The sequence below is a fragment of the Gouania willdenowi genome, chromosome 16, assembly GCF_900634775.1.
Source record: "Gouania willdenowi chromosome 16, fGouWil2.1, whole genome shotgun sequence".
NCBI lineage: Eukaryota > Metazoa > Chordata > Actinopteri > Blenniiformes > Gobiesocidae > Gouania > Gouania willdenowi.
Genome location: NC_041059.1, coordinates 34,009,615 through 34,027,111, shown reverse-complemented (window position 1 = coordinate 34,027,111; position 17,497 = coordinate 34,009,615). Strand labels below are relative to the sequence as shown.

The following is a 17,497-nucleotide window of genomic DNA, read 5'->3' as shown; positions in this document are numbered from 1 at the left end:
ATGAAGTAACATTTTTATTTATTTATTTTTTTAATTCAATATTCAATAGTTCACTTAAAGCGTGTGGCCACGCTGCGTTTCCATATCCAACCAATGTCCAACATTTAAATACCATTTTGTCTTGTTAGTGAAGACAATTTAATGATTTGTGATGTTTTTATTGTCAAAGGTCTATTTTTAGCTGAGATTTGTCTCCTCTTCATCTAAGAAAAAAATGTCATTGTTTTTATTGACAAAACCAACTCGTCTGCAGACTGGGGGAAGCATTGTATTTTGATCTGTTTCTTTCCCTGCAGTGTGCATACACACATTCCATTTTGCATCCAATCCCACTTGGCTCATGCCTAATGTTGGGCACAGACAGTCTGGCTGAGCACATCAGATTGCTGCGCCAAAGAATGCACGAGCAGCCCATGTCCTGCTCAGTTTCCTTGTGCTGCCCACGGGAGCTCAGCTGTAGCCTGAGAGCTTCTGGCTGTTCCTGCTGCACAGCATTCTGCTCTCAGGCTCCACGTCGCTGTGCTGCATGTCTTCACATGGCAGATGGAGGACGTTTTCACTCTGACTCTGCCAGTAGGAAAGAGGCGTGTTTGCTTGTGTAAACTTTGACAGCATCCTGCTGAAGATGCAGCTGCACTCAGCTGCTCTGTGATTGGCTGATTGTGGTATCAGAGGAGTGACTGGGTTAGTGGGAGCTCATCTGCTGTTTACAGCCCACGGCTGACTGCCGTGATGTGGGTGATGTGAGATCTGGGCTGGGGACGCGATGCTGAGCTCGCCTACATGTGATTATTGCATCACTGCCCACCCACTATGTGATGGTGTGTGTGCCTCCACACCTTTTTACTGGGAAAGCCTTTAAAGTGGTCACATCATTGTACATTTATTCTGCTGTGTCCACTTTATCCTGGACAAACTCACACACTCTGCTGGTTCCTGTTCAGCTTCATCAGGGCCATTGCGGAGTACAACCTGGACAGGATGACAGACTCTATTATTTCATTATAACTCACATTCACTCCTATATTATAGATCAAACAATTTAACAGAGAAGTTAAGAATGAAAGTTACACCGGGCTGGAAGCTTCATTTTGTGGCTGAATAGAGGAGGGAATAGAATCTAGAAGCTTATTTCAGTTGGACGTGTTATGATTTTCTGGCTTAAAGCTGCATATAAGTATTTTTTGGCAACATATAGTCAAAAATGTATAATAATCTTTGAGCATACTGTAATCCAACCTATTCTGAGCAGACAGCAAATCTCTCCTGTCTCTGTAAATTACATTTATAAATCCAGGAGCGTGATGCTGGATTTCAGCCAACCAGAGATCTTTCTACAAACACGTGTGCTCCATGGGCTGTTTTGGCCATTGCTATTGGCTGCTCAACTGAAGTCAGGCGGGTTCACGTACCATTGATAGTAAAAGTGCAAAGGCGGACGTTTCAGCAGAAGTCTCCATCGCGGCGTTAGACAAAACAATTACACGGCAAATTAAGAGGAAAAATGCAGACCGACGTATTTTGATTATATAAGTATTGTGATTCAACAATAATGATTACTGCATTTTAAATATCCTTGTGTTCCTTATCCAAGAACAAAAGCTGAATCATACACAGTGATAGTTCCAAAAAACAATGCACATCATAAGACTCGCTCTGACATTTATTTACATGGTACATGAACGTGTTAACTTATGAGCACTTAAGCACACAAGGTTGAAAATGTAAAAAGTGTTGCTGATGGCAATAGTTAAAACATGTTGAAGTGTATATGCTCAGCTGTGTGTTATCAGTCTTGTGTTGATATTCTAGGGATCCCTGACCAAAGGTGACATCCCCGTGTGTGTGCGTGTTCTGGAATTTACCATATCAAGGAGAAATACAGATAATATCATCACAAAAATTGTGAATCTATATTATTCCCAGCCTTAGTCGATCGTGTGCCTGTTTGGAAGTGTTTGTGCGGGGAAACCTTCATCTGCTCTAATCATTGTCTAACTCTGTCTTTGTGTCCAGATTTGGATGACACCTCTACCTTTGTGACGGGCATTGTGTTGTACAGAAACCTGGGCAGCATCCTGGCCCTGCAGAGGTAAGACCCGTAACTGTCTGCCTTCATTGAACTCTTCTAATCCCAGTTTCACTGATAAAATAGAAAGCCTAAAATTAGTGCTTTCAATAAGGAATCTGGCAAAAACTGAGAAGAGAAAGTAACGCCTCACTCTGTAAGTTTCATCTCTGGCTTTTTTTAATCGGCTTTAAAGCAATCAGGAAAGTTCATTAGCATTACAATAGCAGACCCTTGTATCCAAAGCAACGTACAGCCAGGCCACTGGATTTGGTTTTGTTTGTGGTTCACGTAAAAATCTGTCACCAAGTGCATCACCATTTTGATTTCTTTGACAGGGACAACATCAGGATTTTGTCTTTGATTCAGTTCTACTGCCCTTGTTTGCATTCAGTCATAGTTTAGTTTTAGTCCAAAAAAATTTGAAAAACACAACAAATACATGTTGACCAAATGAAACGTCCACAACAACAGACTGTCACTGAAATGAGCTCCTGAACAAATAGTTAATACTCTATTAGTTAGTCCCACAAAGGCAAACTGCAGCACTATTATAGTGTCACTATAATATTATTCATCAAACATGATTACAGCAATGTAGTCACACATTTGTATCCTAATTTGATTTACTTTTTCCATGTTACCATTTATCAAGAAAATAATTCGGTAAAATGTCTCGAAATGCTGAAAGAATATGAGAAAGTTTGCTGCTAAATTCAACAATTTTTTACCTCAGTCATGATGAGTAAAGACTGTACGGTTTTAGAGGGAGTTAATATTAAAAGAGGGTTTGTATAAAACCTTGTTAAAAACCTATTCACTAAATCTCAGTCCATTTAAAAAGCCTCCTGAATGTCCCATTGCAGCAGCAGCAGAGCTGAAAGGTGTGGGACATGGGGCAGAGTGGGGGTAAGGGTGCCCTTGTCTCTCTGGCTTTTACGTCTTTTATTTTCACTTTTAAAAAAAAAAAAAAGAGATGAGTGTGAACAGAGACGAGATGACACGGAGGTTTAGGTTGACTGATTGTGTTGTGGGATGTGGATGGAGCACCTGTGCAGTGAGATTACACAGCGCATGGGAGGAACCTGTGGGCTATTGAATATGTTGGGTCAACTGGAAGCTTCTGGTCTCGATTCTTTCACATTTTTCTTATGATCTCATTCTACTTGATTGATTAAGCCGGTGAAAAGCAGGAACTGTAATGCATACTAAGTAGGCAGCGAAATATTTAACAATGGCTGAAAATAGCTCAAAAAACAAGTGTAAGAATCTGTGTTATAGACATCAGTAGATAGATTGGGAGCAGAGCTGCGATCTACGATTAAACCATTTGTGAATAACTGGATACAAACCAAAGCTAAAGTTCCTATGTTTTAAATCCAATAGAATAATGAAACAACTATTTAGACATGATTAGTCTTTGATTGTGTGCAAAGGTGAAAGTAAAGGATTACAAGCAGTGCTTTAAATGAACTTTTTTGATCAGCAGCCAGCATGGCTAATCGATTCTTAAAGTTACCAACCAACCAGATTTTCCACCAGCCAATTTTTTCCAGCAAAAATAAACTACATTATGAGCCACGAAATAGATTTAAGCATTCATGTTTCTTTAAATAGTTTTCATTTTAGTTAATTGCGGGAATACATTAAAATGGTAAAAATATAAACATTTAATTTAAAAACAACGTAACAATGCCTAAAAGGTGCAATATGGAACTTTGGGTGAGTTGGAGAAGTGAACCTTTAATAAAGTATATTCTCATAACTTAATAAAGAAACTTAACTCAGATGAGAATTGGATCCCTGATCACGGTTTGAAGTTAGAAAGAATAGAAGTAATCAGTACTAAGAATTACATGTACTGTAGAGAAAAAATGTTTTATTAACATATATGCTCTTCAAATCTAAACAAATCCCACTCCCCACAAACTGTATAATGCACATTTTAAAGCTGAACAAATGGTTGAATACCAGCCACTCACTACCCAACATTCATTTAGTAATAAAACTCCTCAATTTCTTCTTCTTTTCAGATCCTCTTTCATCTTCATTTTCTGCTGTGTCAGCAGCAGCCTTCTTTTTTTACAGTTCAGATTTTTCAACATCAAATAAATATCTCCACATTTGTTTTATCCTAACTAATTTTACTACTTAATTTCAGCTCCTGTTTGTTTTTTGCGCCGTTCTGTTTGTCTTCTCTGATACCACCTGTTACCAATCACATTAACGTAAGCACGTAGCCAATTCACGACATAGTGTTCATGGGAAATGTAGGATTATGTAACACATATGATACTTGAATTTTTAAGCAAAAATAAATAGTGAAATAATAAGTATTTGAGTCTAATTTTTGACGAGTAAATCAGGAGACTAAGTACAACTCAAGCAGAGAGGAGCAGAAGAAAGAAACAGATAAACTTCTTTTAAAGTTACCATGTTTTATGTGAAACAGACAAAAGACATTTAATAACATCAATCATTATTTTGAGTGTCAAGTATGATCACTATAAAGAATATTACCAGTAAGTTCCTGAGAACCCTGTTCTAAATCAAAATATAGAACACTTTGAAAACAAATTACTCAAGATTATAAGACTAATAAAGAAAATCAAATAATTCCTTGGCTCTGTATATTCTGATGTTCAATTGTCCATTTCATTCACTCACAAATTAACAGCTCATTGACCCAGGCAGGGATTTAGAGTCCAGAGGTCGTGTGTGAGAGCAAGAGTCTATGTGCTATGAGAGCCTCCTCTCTGTGAGTTACAGGTTCTACTGGATACAGTGAGCTTAATGCCTTTCCATAGCTCACCATCAATGACCTGGCCTGTGCAGAGAACAGGACCATGTAATACAAATATTTCTCTGTGTACACAATTCCTTAAATAATACAGGTTGTATTATATTATATTCTATATATTAGTCAAATATTGTACAGTATATTTCATTTCATGAATCTCAGATTATTAAATAATTTTCAATATGATTAACTATGTAATTGAATCATCTACTTAAATATTAGCATATATTCAATATAAATATCAGAATAGCAGCTTGCGTTTAAAGTGCAAAGTGCATTGAAACCATTAACACCATGTTTTGCTAAAAACACACCACAACATAGCTTAATGATAACTCAGATCTACATTGAACATTATTACTTATTATTATAATATAATTATTCATTAAATTCCATTTTGACAACATGATTGAAAAGAAAATGAGAAGGTCGACATAAACAAGTGATCACTGTAGGATCGGCTGATGCCAACGCTAAGCAGTGACTAGCACTTTTCTCCGTTTCACATATTGAGCGACTTGATCGCGGTGGTTGGCGTTTGGCAGTCAGCTCCTACGAGTTATAGCTTAATTAGATCACTTTCATGATTGGTCACAACAGTTTTATCATTAACTGAAGTTAAACATGAAATGTTAGTTTTTTTACCCATTCTGTCTTTGTTTTTATTTTCTTTATAGCATGCTGGTCTTTCTGTGTGGTTGTTCATTGGCTCTTGGGTCGTCTTCTACTCTGTGACCCTTGTTCAGGTTTTATTTTGGTTCAGTTATACTCGTGTTTGAACTTGACTTATTTTCCTGGTAGTTTGGTTAATTTCATGTCTCTCCCTGTGGGTCAGGTATCCTGTACCTTTTGTCTCCACCCAGGTGTGGCTAATTTTCAGATTTTCCTTAAACACTGAATAGTTGCTCTGTCACTTTCATGTCACCCCCACACATTAACACAGCAAATGTAAAAAATCTTCTTCAAAAACAAGTTGTTTTTCTAATGTTTTACGGTTGCTGGAAGAATGAGCGACCTGACCCAGAAACACGTGGCATGTTTGGAGAGTTAAATGAGAAATATCTGATCCCATGTTTTCTGCTTTTTAGAAACAGCACCATCCTTAACTCTAAGTTGTTGTCAGTGACCATAAAGCCCACCCCTGCTTTGTTGTCTGCACCTCTCGTGGTCGAGTTCTCACACCTGTACAATGTAAGCTAATAGTTACTCGCACATGAGTTGCTGTTAGCGTCTCCCAGGTTTAATATGTTTCTGGGTTTTCTTTCTGCCAGGGCACCACTAACCAGACCTGCATATCTTGGGATGAGAGTGACAGGTAAGGCTGAATGGGAGAGTTTTTTTTTTTTCCAACTGTGTCATGTACTTTTAAAAGCTGATGTAAGAATATATAAGAAATCCCCTCTATAAGAAATGTCGGTAATTCTTTACTTGAAATTTTATACATAAGGCTGACATTAGTTTTTATTGGCATAAATAAGGTTTCATGAAGGCTGTATCATCACTAAATTGTGACATATTTAGCTAAATTATGATCAGCGTTGCCGTTACCATTACTAGTTACTTCATTCACAAAGTTACTATTTTGATTACTCACACCAAAAAGTAATGCCTTACTGAAAAAAATTACTTTTTAGTTACTTAGAATTCAAGACTTGTGTTGTTTTTTGGAGGTCATTAGTGTCTGTACAGCTTCATATCAGTGCTTTATCAGAAAATAATCCACTGTTGATCAACTGTGCAGTAGAGGAATAGTGGTTAAGGAAGCTGGCTTGTAATCAGAGGGTCAGTGGTTTGAATCCCTCCTACCCCTACTGCTCCTGTATTAACAATGCTTTGGATGAAAGCCTCTGATAAATGAAATGTTATTGTGTCCAACCCTACAGTTTCTAATCATTTACATTCAAAGTACTAAACTCTGCTCAGTATTAGTTTTTGCAAACACCAATCTGACTGAAACACCAAGTCTTTTTTCCAATACCAGTTTATTTAGACCAGCAGAAACTGAAATGATTACAAGGAATTCTGAAATAAATAACACAAAACAACCTGAATATTATTCAGAATCAAAGCTCAAAAATGAAAGTGGCTTCAGCATCAGAAAAAAATGGTTGTGTTTAGCCCTTAGAATGTTCCCTTATAGCTTAAATACAAAAACTAGCAATAACATACAACATGAACACAACATTCAGAATAAATGTTGACCATCTCTGCTTTGCAAAAACTGCTATAAAAAAACCATAAATGTTGTGCATATAAAGCACAAAACAGCTGCTCCACAATTAAAACGGCAATTTCTCAACCTTAGCACAGTAAAGTAAGCTGTGCATATTCCAAGTGAACATTCTGCTGTTGAAAATGCTTTTTTTCTCAGCTACATAAAGCAGTGACTCCACAGTAGTGACAGGCTGCATATTTTCAACAATATGCTGTGCAATAGCTTTGCTGATCTGTCCCTGGATAACAGTCACAGTCCGTTAAAGTCCAGCCACTGTTGTTTTGGTCCAGAGGCTTCCCTCACGTCCATCAACGCAGCGTTAGCTTTGAGCTTCACTGATGCATGTATCATTTGGGGGCACATTGGTAAAATAGTGTGTGTATTTCCACTCTGAGAAGCTCGTCCCGCTCTCGCATTGACTCACCATGATTAGTGCATGTTTTAGTAAACAGAGACACGCCCACAATGCTACTGCTTCTTCTGATTTACGGTGGTTGGCACGGCATCCCGTAAAAATATGTAGCGCCACTGTAAACAGGAAGTATACTGCAGCTAGACAAGTAACAGACAAATGCACCATATTGTAACAGTAACTGAGTTTATTTCTTTAAAAAAATATTGTGTTGGAGTACTAGTTACTGTTAAAAATAACGTTAACACTGACAGTGACACCTTTGGAGGTATAGTATGTTGGCATTTTTTGGGTGAGTTAGGGTTAGGTAGGGTTGGGTTTAAGGTTAGTGTTTGGGGTCAGGGTAACAAAGGGTTAGGGTAACAAACGACACTTCATGACGGCCTTCATGACATATCATAATAATAATAATAATAATGACAGCATAATGTCAGCCGTATCTATAAACCCTAATGCAAAGTGTTACACAAATGTCTTAAACAGCCACAATTCTGTTCCTGTTGTAACTTGAGGACAATTGAAGTCCTACAATTAAATGGAATAAAACCAACCAAATATTGTTCAGATATTTGGAAGGAACTACTTTTTACATTTAAAAGCATTAAGACGGAGAAGATTTAAAAGCATAACATTTTTACAAGAGAGCACCATTTTAATCGTACAGTGTGTAAGGTCAGATAATTTCAACACACGCACAGACACACACACAAAACCATTCTGTCCAACTCTTCAGGACCGAAGGATCACGTGATTAAATTAGATCTAAAAACGTGACCAAACAACTCTGAACTCTGGAGTTTTCTACCTTCTACTTGAAAAAGTGACCTCGCTACCAGAAGTCGGAGCTTCTACTGAGTAAATTCAGAAAACAATCTAATATTCTAGCAGTCAGCCATGTTTGAGATATTTCCATGTGCTGCTGCTTTATTTGGTGGAAGTTATCATTTTTGACCTAGAAATGCAGAGTTCTGAGTTTCCTTGAACACAGCATTAAGTAGTAATTCCAGCAAAATTCTTTCAGTCCCCTTTTTTAATAGTACGTTAAGGTTTCATTTATTCCGATAATTGTTACTTTAGAAGAGATCTAAGTGGATTTCCTAAGTGCCCGTTCTCGGTAACACTTTATTTGAAGGGGCATAAATAAGGCTGACATTACGCTGTCATTATTATGACATGACATCGTCATGAAGACTGTCATTAAGTGTCGTTTGCTAAATTATGAAACCTTTGGAGCTATGTTGACATTACTTCAGAAAGCATTGTCATGACAACTTGTCATTAAGAGTGTACAAAATGACCAACAGCTGTCCTTGTCATGACAACTTGACATTGACCTGGGTAAAATACCCTACTAATTTTGACATTGTGGATAGGTGACATTAACATGTCATAACAGACCTGATTATCAAGCATCCATCCATTCATCCTCTGACCCACTTATTCCTGTTTCAGGGTCACGGGGGTCTGCTGGTGCCTATCTCCAGCTTCCTTTGGTTGATAGGTGGGAGTACACCCTGGATAGGGAACAAGTCCATTGCAGGACGAGACACACACTGACAATCACTCCCATTCACTCCAATGGAGAAATCTCAAAATTCCAATGAAGCAAATGATCATGTTTTTAGATTGTGGGCAGAAACTGGAGTAGCTGGAGGAAACCCAGGGAAGCACTATGAGAACATGCAAACTTTGCACTGAAAGGAACTAAGTGTCCACCCCAGGGCTTCACCCTAGGACTTCATAGCTGTGAGGCAAATATGCTAGTCACTAAGTCACTGGCTACATTCTGTTCTATGTCACAAATCACTGGTTATGAGTCGGGGTAGTCGTCCTTCCTCACACACACACACACACACACACGAGGAGTTTTAGTCGTAAATGTTGAACAAGTTTTATATTTGTGATTGTTGACCCCGCCCAGTTTCAGAGACGATTATCAGGACAGATTCACTCTGAACAAACATTACACCACATGATCATCTTAGAGGATAGTTGTATAAAACAGAAGATGATCTGAGGTTTGCTATGTCTCAGACTTCCATTTGACGTGGCTTCGCTTTCAGAGAATTTAACAAAGTGCTTAAATCTGGAGGGGAAACTTGTTTAAAATCAGAAAAAACGAGTTTCTATAAGATTGAGAAAGTGATCATCTGTGAACAACTCTAACAAGGTTTTAGCAACTTTACTCATCAGCAGGGACTGCATGCACTGCTGTGCTCTTGCTTAATGTAGCTGAGGGGGCGGGGCTTTACAGTAGCTCTAACACTGCCAAACACTGATGATGTACTTGATGGTCCGAGGGGCAGAGGTGATTGGTCCTTGAGCCACAAGTGGCTCTGCAGTAGCTGCTTGACCCCAACATTATACAAGCCTCACTGAGACAGACACAGGTCGACAATTTGGCTTTTTACAAAGCTTTTATGAAGTAAAATGATTTTCCTCTTCACCTGTGTGTACTCGATCTTACATGCTATTGGGGAAATGAGGGACTTAAAAATTCAATTTGGATTAAACATTACTTCTTATTAACTGAGCAGCAGGAAAAAATAAAGATATTATTTATGTCAATAAAGCAAACAAAAGCCATAGTGATGAGCATTTCCCAAAAAAAAAACTTGGGTTTGATTATGACTGACCTTTCTGTGTGGAGTTTGCATGTTCTCCCTGTGCTTGCAGGGTTTCTGTTTGGGAGCTACAGTTTTCCCCATCATCCAAAAAAACAGGAATGGTTTTTCATTTCTACGTGTTGGCCCTGGGTCAGGTAGAGACCCTGTGGATGACCCTGGAATAAACTGGTGTAGAGCAGCGGTTCCCAATCTTTGTTGTCCCACGACATGTGTACCCTCTCTTAATATCATAAGTATCATTTCTATCATTTCATATGCCTTTTTATTTGTGGAACAGCGGGCTCTCCTTAACACCTAAATGTGTCTCAAACATCAGTTTTCTAAGGTTTAATGTACAAATTCAAAAGAATGATTGGAATTAATATATATATATTACCAGTGCAACCTTTATGTGATCTAATGTAAACATGGCTAATTATTGCCTTCTATTGTCAGAAGTGTCATAAAATGGCCTCTACAACATAAAATAATCATGTTTCAATAAACAACAAGAAAATATTGTATTTTATTAAGCAATAGTACTGTTTGTGGTGAATCTAGCCAAATCAACTATGAACATTTCACTATTATTTTTAAATTAACTGTTAAAAGTAAAATTAAATTTACCCCCTGCAGTGTGTTGCTGTACCTCTAGTGGTATGCGTACCCCTGTTTGGGAACCACTGCTGTAGACGATTAGAGGTCGACCGATATGGGATTGTCAAAGGCCGATACCGATTTTTTTTTTTTTTAAATATTCAGCCGATTGCCGATATCTAAAGCCGATTTTGGAAGCCTATATTTGAGGCCGCTATACTTTTTTTAAAGCACATTGATTATGAAGGAGAATTGAAACATCCATATGATATAAATGTACTCTATATATTAGAAATTCAATTAAACACACAATAGAACTCTTTATTGAACTTTAAATAAACCCGTACGCAACCAAGTAAAACAAAAAGTAAAGGACGGGTAAGTAGCAGTAAAGCATGACAACAATATACAATGTGCATGTAGTCGGTTTAAACTAAATACTTGTTTTAGGTATAACCACTCACTCCTTCCCTCTGTTCACAGCCACCACCATTATACCTAAGCTTCACAATTGTTACAATATGCACACCTATAACATCACATCTCATTTTAAAATAATCAACTCTTCCGCACCCTTTCCATTTCCTACCTTGAGTCTCTCCTCCCTGTTCTCTTCCCCTCATCTAGGTGTACCACTGCTCTCTCTTTTTATATCCTTATAATAAACTGTTTAGGGCTGGTGATGGTCAAAAAAAAATAAGAAATTAAAAAAAAAAAAAAATATATATATATATATATATATATATATATATATATATATATTTTTTGGACTATGGCTAATATTGAAAAAAGTCCATATATTGGTCCGATATATTGGTCAACCTCTATAGAGGATGGATGAATGGATGGATGTAAATAAAGAGATGAAACTTTTCATTGTCACTCCATTGACATGGCAACATCCATTATTTTTCATTCATCCTAAAATGCTGCACTAGTTAAAGAACACAATGAATTGTTTGTATGTTTCTGAGCAGGACACAAGGGCTTTATTGAGAAGAGTCTTAGAAACTAGAAGCAGCTTGACAGCTCATGTCTCGACAACAGCAGGCCAGAGCTTACACTGCAACGCCAATGATGCAGCCTGCGGAAAATTAAATGTGTCGCTCACAGCCAAACTGCAGCTCACGCTCCACGGACAATCAGATATATATCAGTAGAACGTATTAAAAAGTGCCATTGTTCTCATTGTTCTCTTCCAGATTATATAACCTGGTCACTCTGACTCTTGGTTTAAATGAAGATCATTGTGTAGGTGAGGACTAAAGGTTAGACAAAGTGAAATAAAGAAGCCCAACATCTGGTATCAGTTTAGTGTCACTGTAGGAATTTACATTTAGATGAGTGGATAAACTTGTTACAGAAATGAAGGACGTTCATCTCCTGAGGAGTTTTTTGTATCCAATCAATTGAATATACAATCATAAACTGCCAACCCACACACAAAACAAACATTGATGCACACTGTGGCAATAACTGCTGATATAAACGGCCTGATGTAGACGTAGGAGCTCTGGATTTTTAGGCATGGTTCTTAAATATTTGCCAAACGTTGACCATTACTGATGTTTTTTGTCCATTGATGTAGCAGAAAAGGGTTAACAACCCCCAATAATTATATACCAATACATAACACAACAAAACTTTGATTAAAACAAATTGTTGTCAAATGCTATTATTTTTTTTCGACCCCTTTTTTTTTTGGAAACATTAAGAGTTTGTGGTGAAAGAGTCACTACCAAATTAAGAACAAAGGAAGTGACCCTGCCATGGTTGAAGTAATGGATGATTTGAGAAACGTTTCTAAGCAAAATTAAAATCCACCCTGAACAGCAGCTGTGTTAAATGAGCTCATTTTTCAGAAAGAAATTGAAACGTTAGAAGCTGTAATTGTGGCGTTGATAGAAGCTGTGGGGGCTTTCGCTTGCACTAGACTTTCCTCCTGTGAAATCAATAACAGCAACTGAAGCAATGACTTTTCTCCACCTACTTGACATCCCTACTCAGGGTTTTTTTTAAGTGTTTTGAACTAAATCTAAATACCAAAGTTTCTATTTTACACTCTTACCGATATGATATATATTATTATACGCTGTAGGCTTGTTGTGTTTCTTTTACATTTTAACAGGAAGAGCTGCATTGCTGTTAACGCCCTGAAAAAAGCTCTGGGGCATCACTCAAGAGTTCATGGTCAGGGTATCGTGATGGATGGGGCTACTAAAGAATGATGCAGTTTTTTTTATCACCATGTCTCCTTATGTCATCATAGGTTAACAGTAAATGTAGTGCAATCTTTTCACAACAACTATGCCTGTTTTATTCTTGAAAAACATTTAATGTGTTAACTGTGACCATCAGCAGCCTTCCCTAAGGAAGGGTAAGCTAGAATGTATTATTAGCAAAAAGGTTTTGAAAAAAAGCTGAGGGCAGTGTTACACCTGAGAGAGGGGAAAATACAAGAGGAAATGAGTTAGGGAGGACAGGACAAAGACAGACTGTCGGTATAAAACAGTCAACCCCAAATGGGCCAAATCCAGCTCACTGGAGCCATTCGTCCCTGACACTACGTCACAAACTGTCATTATCACATGGAAAAAATAACAGGTGATGCAAAAGGCCAAGGTGTCCATGGAGTGGCAGTATTTCAACACATCCAAAAAAATCCAAACTACATACCAGAAGCATAAATTTGGATTTAGAATCAGTCAGCACACTATTGTATCCGTGGAGCGGAGCAGCTACGTTTGCACGCTGATGTGTTCACAACCAACTACTTTCCATTCCCTTTTTCACACTTACCACAGCAGACTATAAGTCAATGTCAGAACTTCTCCAACCAGGCATGGCACAACTATTATGGCACATAGGAACAGTGCTGACTCAATAGACTAATATTGAGCTTAGGGCTGGCGGTCTGACCCAGTCCGATGCCCTAATGTCTGGGACCCTGGCCCGTTTCGACAGGTCAAAACATTCCTTCATCCTCCCCTGCTGATGAGCAACCAAAGCTCAGAGCCCAGGGAGACACGACCGGGGCATGAGGGACTGAAGCCTGTCAAGGGGCATGTGCAGCTTCTGGCCCAGCAAGAGAGAGGCAGGGGAGACCCCTGGGGTTGAGTGCTGCATGACCCTGTAGTGCAGCAAGGTACAACGGATGGCCTGTACGAAGGATCCTCCTTGGGCCATGTTAGCCCTCAGGCTGTTTTTTCAGCGACTGGTGAAAATGCTCAATGCCGCCATTTGCCTGGGGTTGGTAGTACACAGTGCGCACATGCTGGATGCCCTTGTCTCAAGGTAAGCAGCAAACTCGGCATAGACCAGTTGTGGTTCGTTGTTGGTGGTGATGGTCTTTGGGAGGCCCCAGCGAGAGAAAAGCGACCTGAGAAGTGACAGAGCCGGTAGTATTATACTTAGGCCATTTTGAGTGCAGGCCATAGGCAACCACCAGGTAGCGTTGGTGGTGGAGGACCCTGTGGATCTCTTTGCAGATGTCCAACTGCAGATGTTCCCAGGGACGAGCGGGCCAGGAAAGAGGTTGCAGAGGTGGCGGTGCCTGGTGGCCGTTCTTGCCACTTATGAGGCAGGCAGAACAGCCCTTAACTAGGGCCTCAATTTCTTTGTCTATTCCTGGCCACCACAGCAGGTCACTGCAGTGTTGTTTCAGCTTCACAATGTGCCATCATGCGCCTTCGCCAAAAAACGCACACAAAGAGCACCCGCAATCACTGTGGAAAGCCCCACGTGATACACAGGTGTCGTTCCAGCGGTAAAGCTCCAGCTTAACCCAAGAGAATGCCGCCAGCTCTTCAGGTACTTTGTGCGGCCAGCCATTCTGGAGGAATGGAGTGGAGTGAACTTGTGAGAGGACAGAGTCCGTTTCAGAAGCTTCTTTTAGCTCCTGCATTAACACGGTAGCCTCAAGGGATGAATGCAGCATCTGAATCATGTCCTTTTCAGCCCATTCTGAGTCCATGTGCGGAGCTGGAGCAGTGACTGAGCCCGAAAGATGGTCAACTATCACATTCTCTCCCTTGAGTGAACTGCAAATCGAAATTGTACTGACAGTGGTAGTCAGACCAGCGATGCAGCCACTTCAGCAGCTAAGCGGGGCTCAGGGATTGCCCGAATAGCATCCACATTTGACTGGAGTGGGGTCGTTCCATTTGCCGGACCGTCTCATCCTGCAAATTTGCAACATACTGCTGCACAGACTTACCAGGAAGCTAATGACGCTGGCGAAATATAAATCGCAGCAGTGTTCTCAGACGTCCCACAATCACAGCATATGTAGACAAAGCATAGTTTGTGTCTCCCAAAGTCTCAAGCACACACTGTCTCTCAGCACACAAGCAATGTAGCAACAGTGCTTTCTAACTAAACTCGCGTACGTTGTAGAGCCCCAAGGCTATGAAGTAGTTCTCAAAGGACTGCAGCCAGCGAATCCAGAACACAGGAGGCTCACCAAGTAACTCCAGAAAGGTCTGAGAGAAATATCAGCCCTCCTTGTTGCCAATTGTGTATCCGTGGAGCAGAGTAGCCAGGAAACGTTTACATGCTGATGTGTTCACAACCAACTACTTTATTTTACATCCGTTTTCCTCACACTCAGCACAGCAGACTCTATCAGTCAACGTCAGAACTTCTCCTACCAGGCATGACACAACAATTACGGCACATAGGAACAGTGCTGACTCAATGGACTAATGCTGAGCCCAGGGTAGAAATAAAACAATGCTGAAAATATAATTAACAAAACAAACCAGTGTTATGCCCACCAGTTATGCCCATTATACAGACATAACACACTAGTTTCACAGAGTTCCTCTGGACTTCATCACGACTCAACTTGATCCGCATTATAAGGATCATTACTTGGATGTGATGATAAAGCAGGGCACACAAGAAATGACACATTGGATGTGCATGGAGAGAGTACAGGAGATCATAGTGCTGAGAGTATAATGAAGCAGAGGATGAGCCCTTCATCAACAACTTTAAATGCACTTTGAATCTTTGAGAGAACAGATTTAATATGACTATCTTTCACCAACCCAGTCAGTTATAGGACTGCACATTATTTAATCTAAACATAAGTGGGGTCAAGTTAAATACTATTTTTATTTTTATTTTTTTAATTTTGTATTGTGCATTGTTGGAATGTCAGTGTTCAATACATGTTCTTATATGTTTTATACAATTGTAACACTTTAGTTGTAGTGATGTTTGTACACATACTAATATTTGTCATGATAATTTATTTTGGTTTGGTTTTCTCATTTCCGTTTTTCGTACATAATTTTCATTATGGAACATCACTATCCAACTGCTCCCCGATGTGCCTGCAATGGCAGTCCACTGCTACCCCTCCGGGAAAATGGGTAAAATGCAGAGAGAATTTCACTACGGTGATGAATAAAGTATACATTATTAATATTATTATTAATAATAATAATAATAATAATAATAATATTAGCACTATTAATGGTGGAAGCAACATATGTACATATAACAATGCTTACAAGTCAAATGGGAAAAACAGATAGTTCGGCCCTTGACTTAGCAACCTTGACATAACGTGGCCCCCCGTATGAAGTCATGCTATTGTTGTGTAGATGAGTGAAATCTGCTGTATCCCTGTAGTGACATATGAAGAGAGAATATTAGACATCCCACTGCTCAGACACTGTGGAGATGAGAGTGAACAGAGGGAGTAAGTGTGAGCTTACAGGTTGTTACAGAACTGTTTGTTGGAAGCAGTGATGGGCAGTAACGTATTACTGTAATCTGATTACTTTTCCCAAATAATGAGTAAAGTAAGGGATTATAATTGAAGAAGCAATAATTAGATTCCACTTTATAGAGCATTATAACTCAGTTGGCCGCTGTAGCCTCATACTAGTTACGTACGCGGCACAATCATTGGAAAACAACACACGAAAACAGACCACGAGAACATGTCCAAGCAACTTGGGAGTACCGACCGTTAACCTTTCCTGTCCCATCTCCATACCGTGGTCAGAAGACACAGGGGAGTCTAACTTCGCTCCAGGACAGCTTCGAGGTTGACTCCCTCGCTTCACAGCAGTCAATAACCTGGACACAGGACTCCGGTTCAAGACAACACCTGCCATGTCTATTTGGCCAGTCACTCAAACTCCATACAGCTTCTCTAATCAATCTGCTCCGGTCACTCACGCTCCCTCACTGGTAGAGCTACCTGCTTATTCATTAGTAGTTAAAGGGCCACGCACACACACGCTCTTACAGCACAACATTACTTGAGTTTGACTCCGTAAAAGACAACAAAAACACTGTTTAATATTTTGTGCGTCACTGTTTTGAAAAGTAGCTTAATTATATATAGTGAAGTTAATACAGTTACATTTGAATATGAGTAATCAGTAAAGTAACTGGATTACTTAAGTAATCACTTACTATTTCCAACTATGACCAACACTGGTTGTAACTAAATATTTTCTCGGTTATGTCACAATGTAAGCTTTCCATAAGCCCCAGATAAGCCTGTGTGCAGTTTTTGGAATCAACTGCACCGCCCCGGACCCATGAGACAAGCCGTTAGCATTAAACTGCCACATTAATAGTTTAATAGAATGGCCACGTTTACATGAAAACATGCAGAAAACTCTCAAAAAAATTCTAATTAAATCAGCTTTATTTACTGTATATAGCGCAAATTACAACAATAGTTGTCTCAAAGTGCTGTTATCAAAATATACATTTCCTAAGAAAAAACCCAACAAATCCTCATGAACATGCATCAGCTACAGTGGGTAGAAAA

The 17,497-nt window shown here is 39.2% G+C and overlaps 1 protein-coding gene across 6 annotated transcripts in view; it reads left to right on the top strand.

Moving 5' to 3' along the window:
- adgrb1a (adhesion G protein-coupled receptor B1a) overlaps window positions 1-17,497 on the top strand; it is a 227,193-nt gene that overhangs the window by 127,769 nt on the left and 81,927 nt on the right. For all 6 annotated transcript variants that reach the window (XM_028470093.1, XM_028470091.1, XM_028470094.1 and 3 more), the window contains exons 15-17: window positions 2,017-2,092; window positions 5,957-6,059; window positions 6,140-6,183. In XM_028470093.1, coding sequence (XP_028325894.1) covers window positions 2,017-2,092; window positions 5,957-6,059; window positions 6,140-6,183 — 223 coding nt within the window. The remainder of the gene's footprint in view (window positions 1-2,016; window positions 2,093-5,956; window positions 6,060-6,139; window positions 6,184-17,497) is intronic.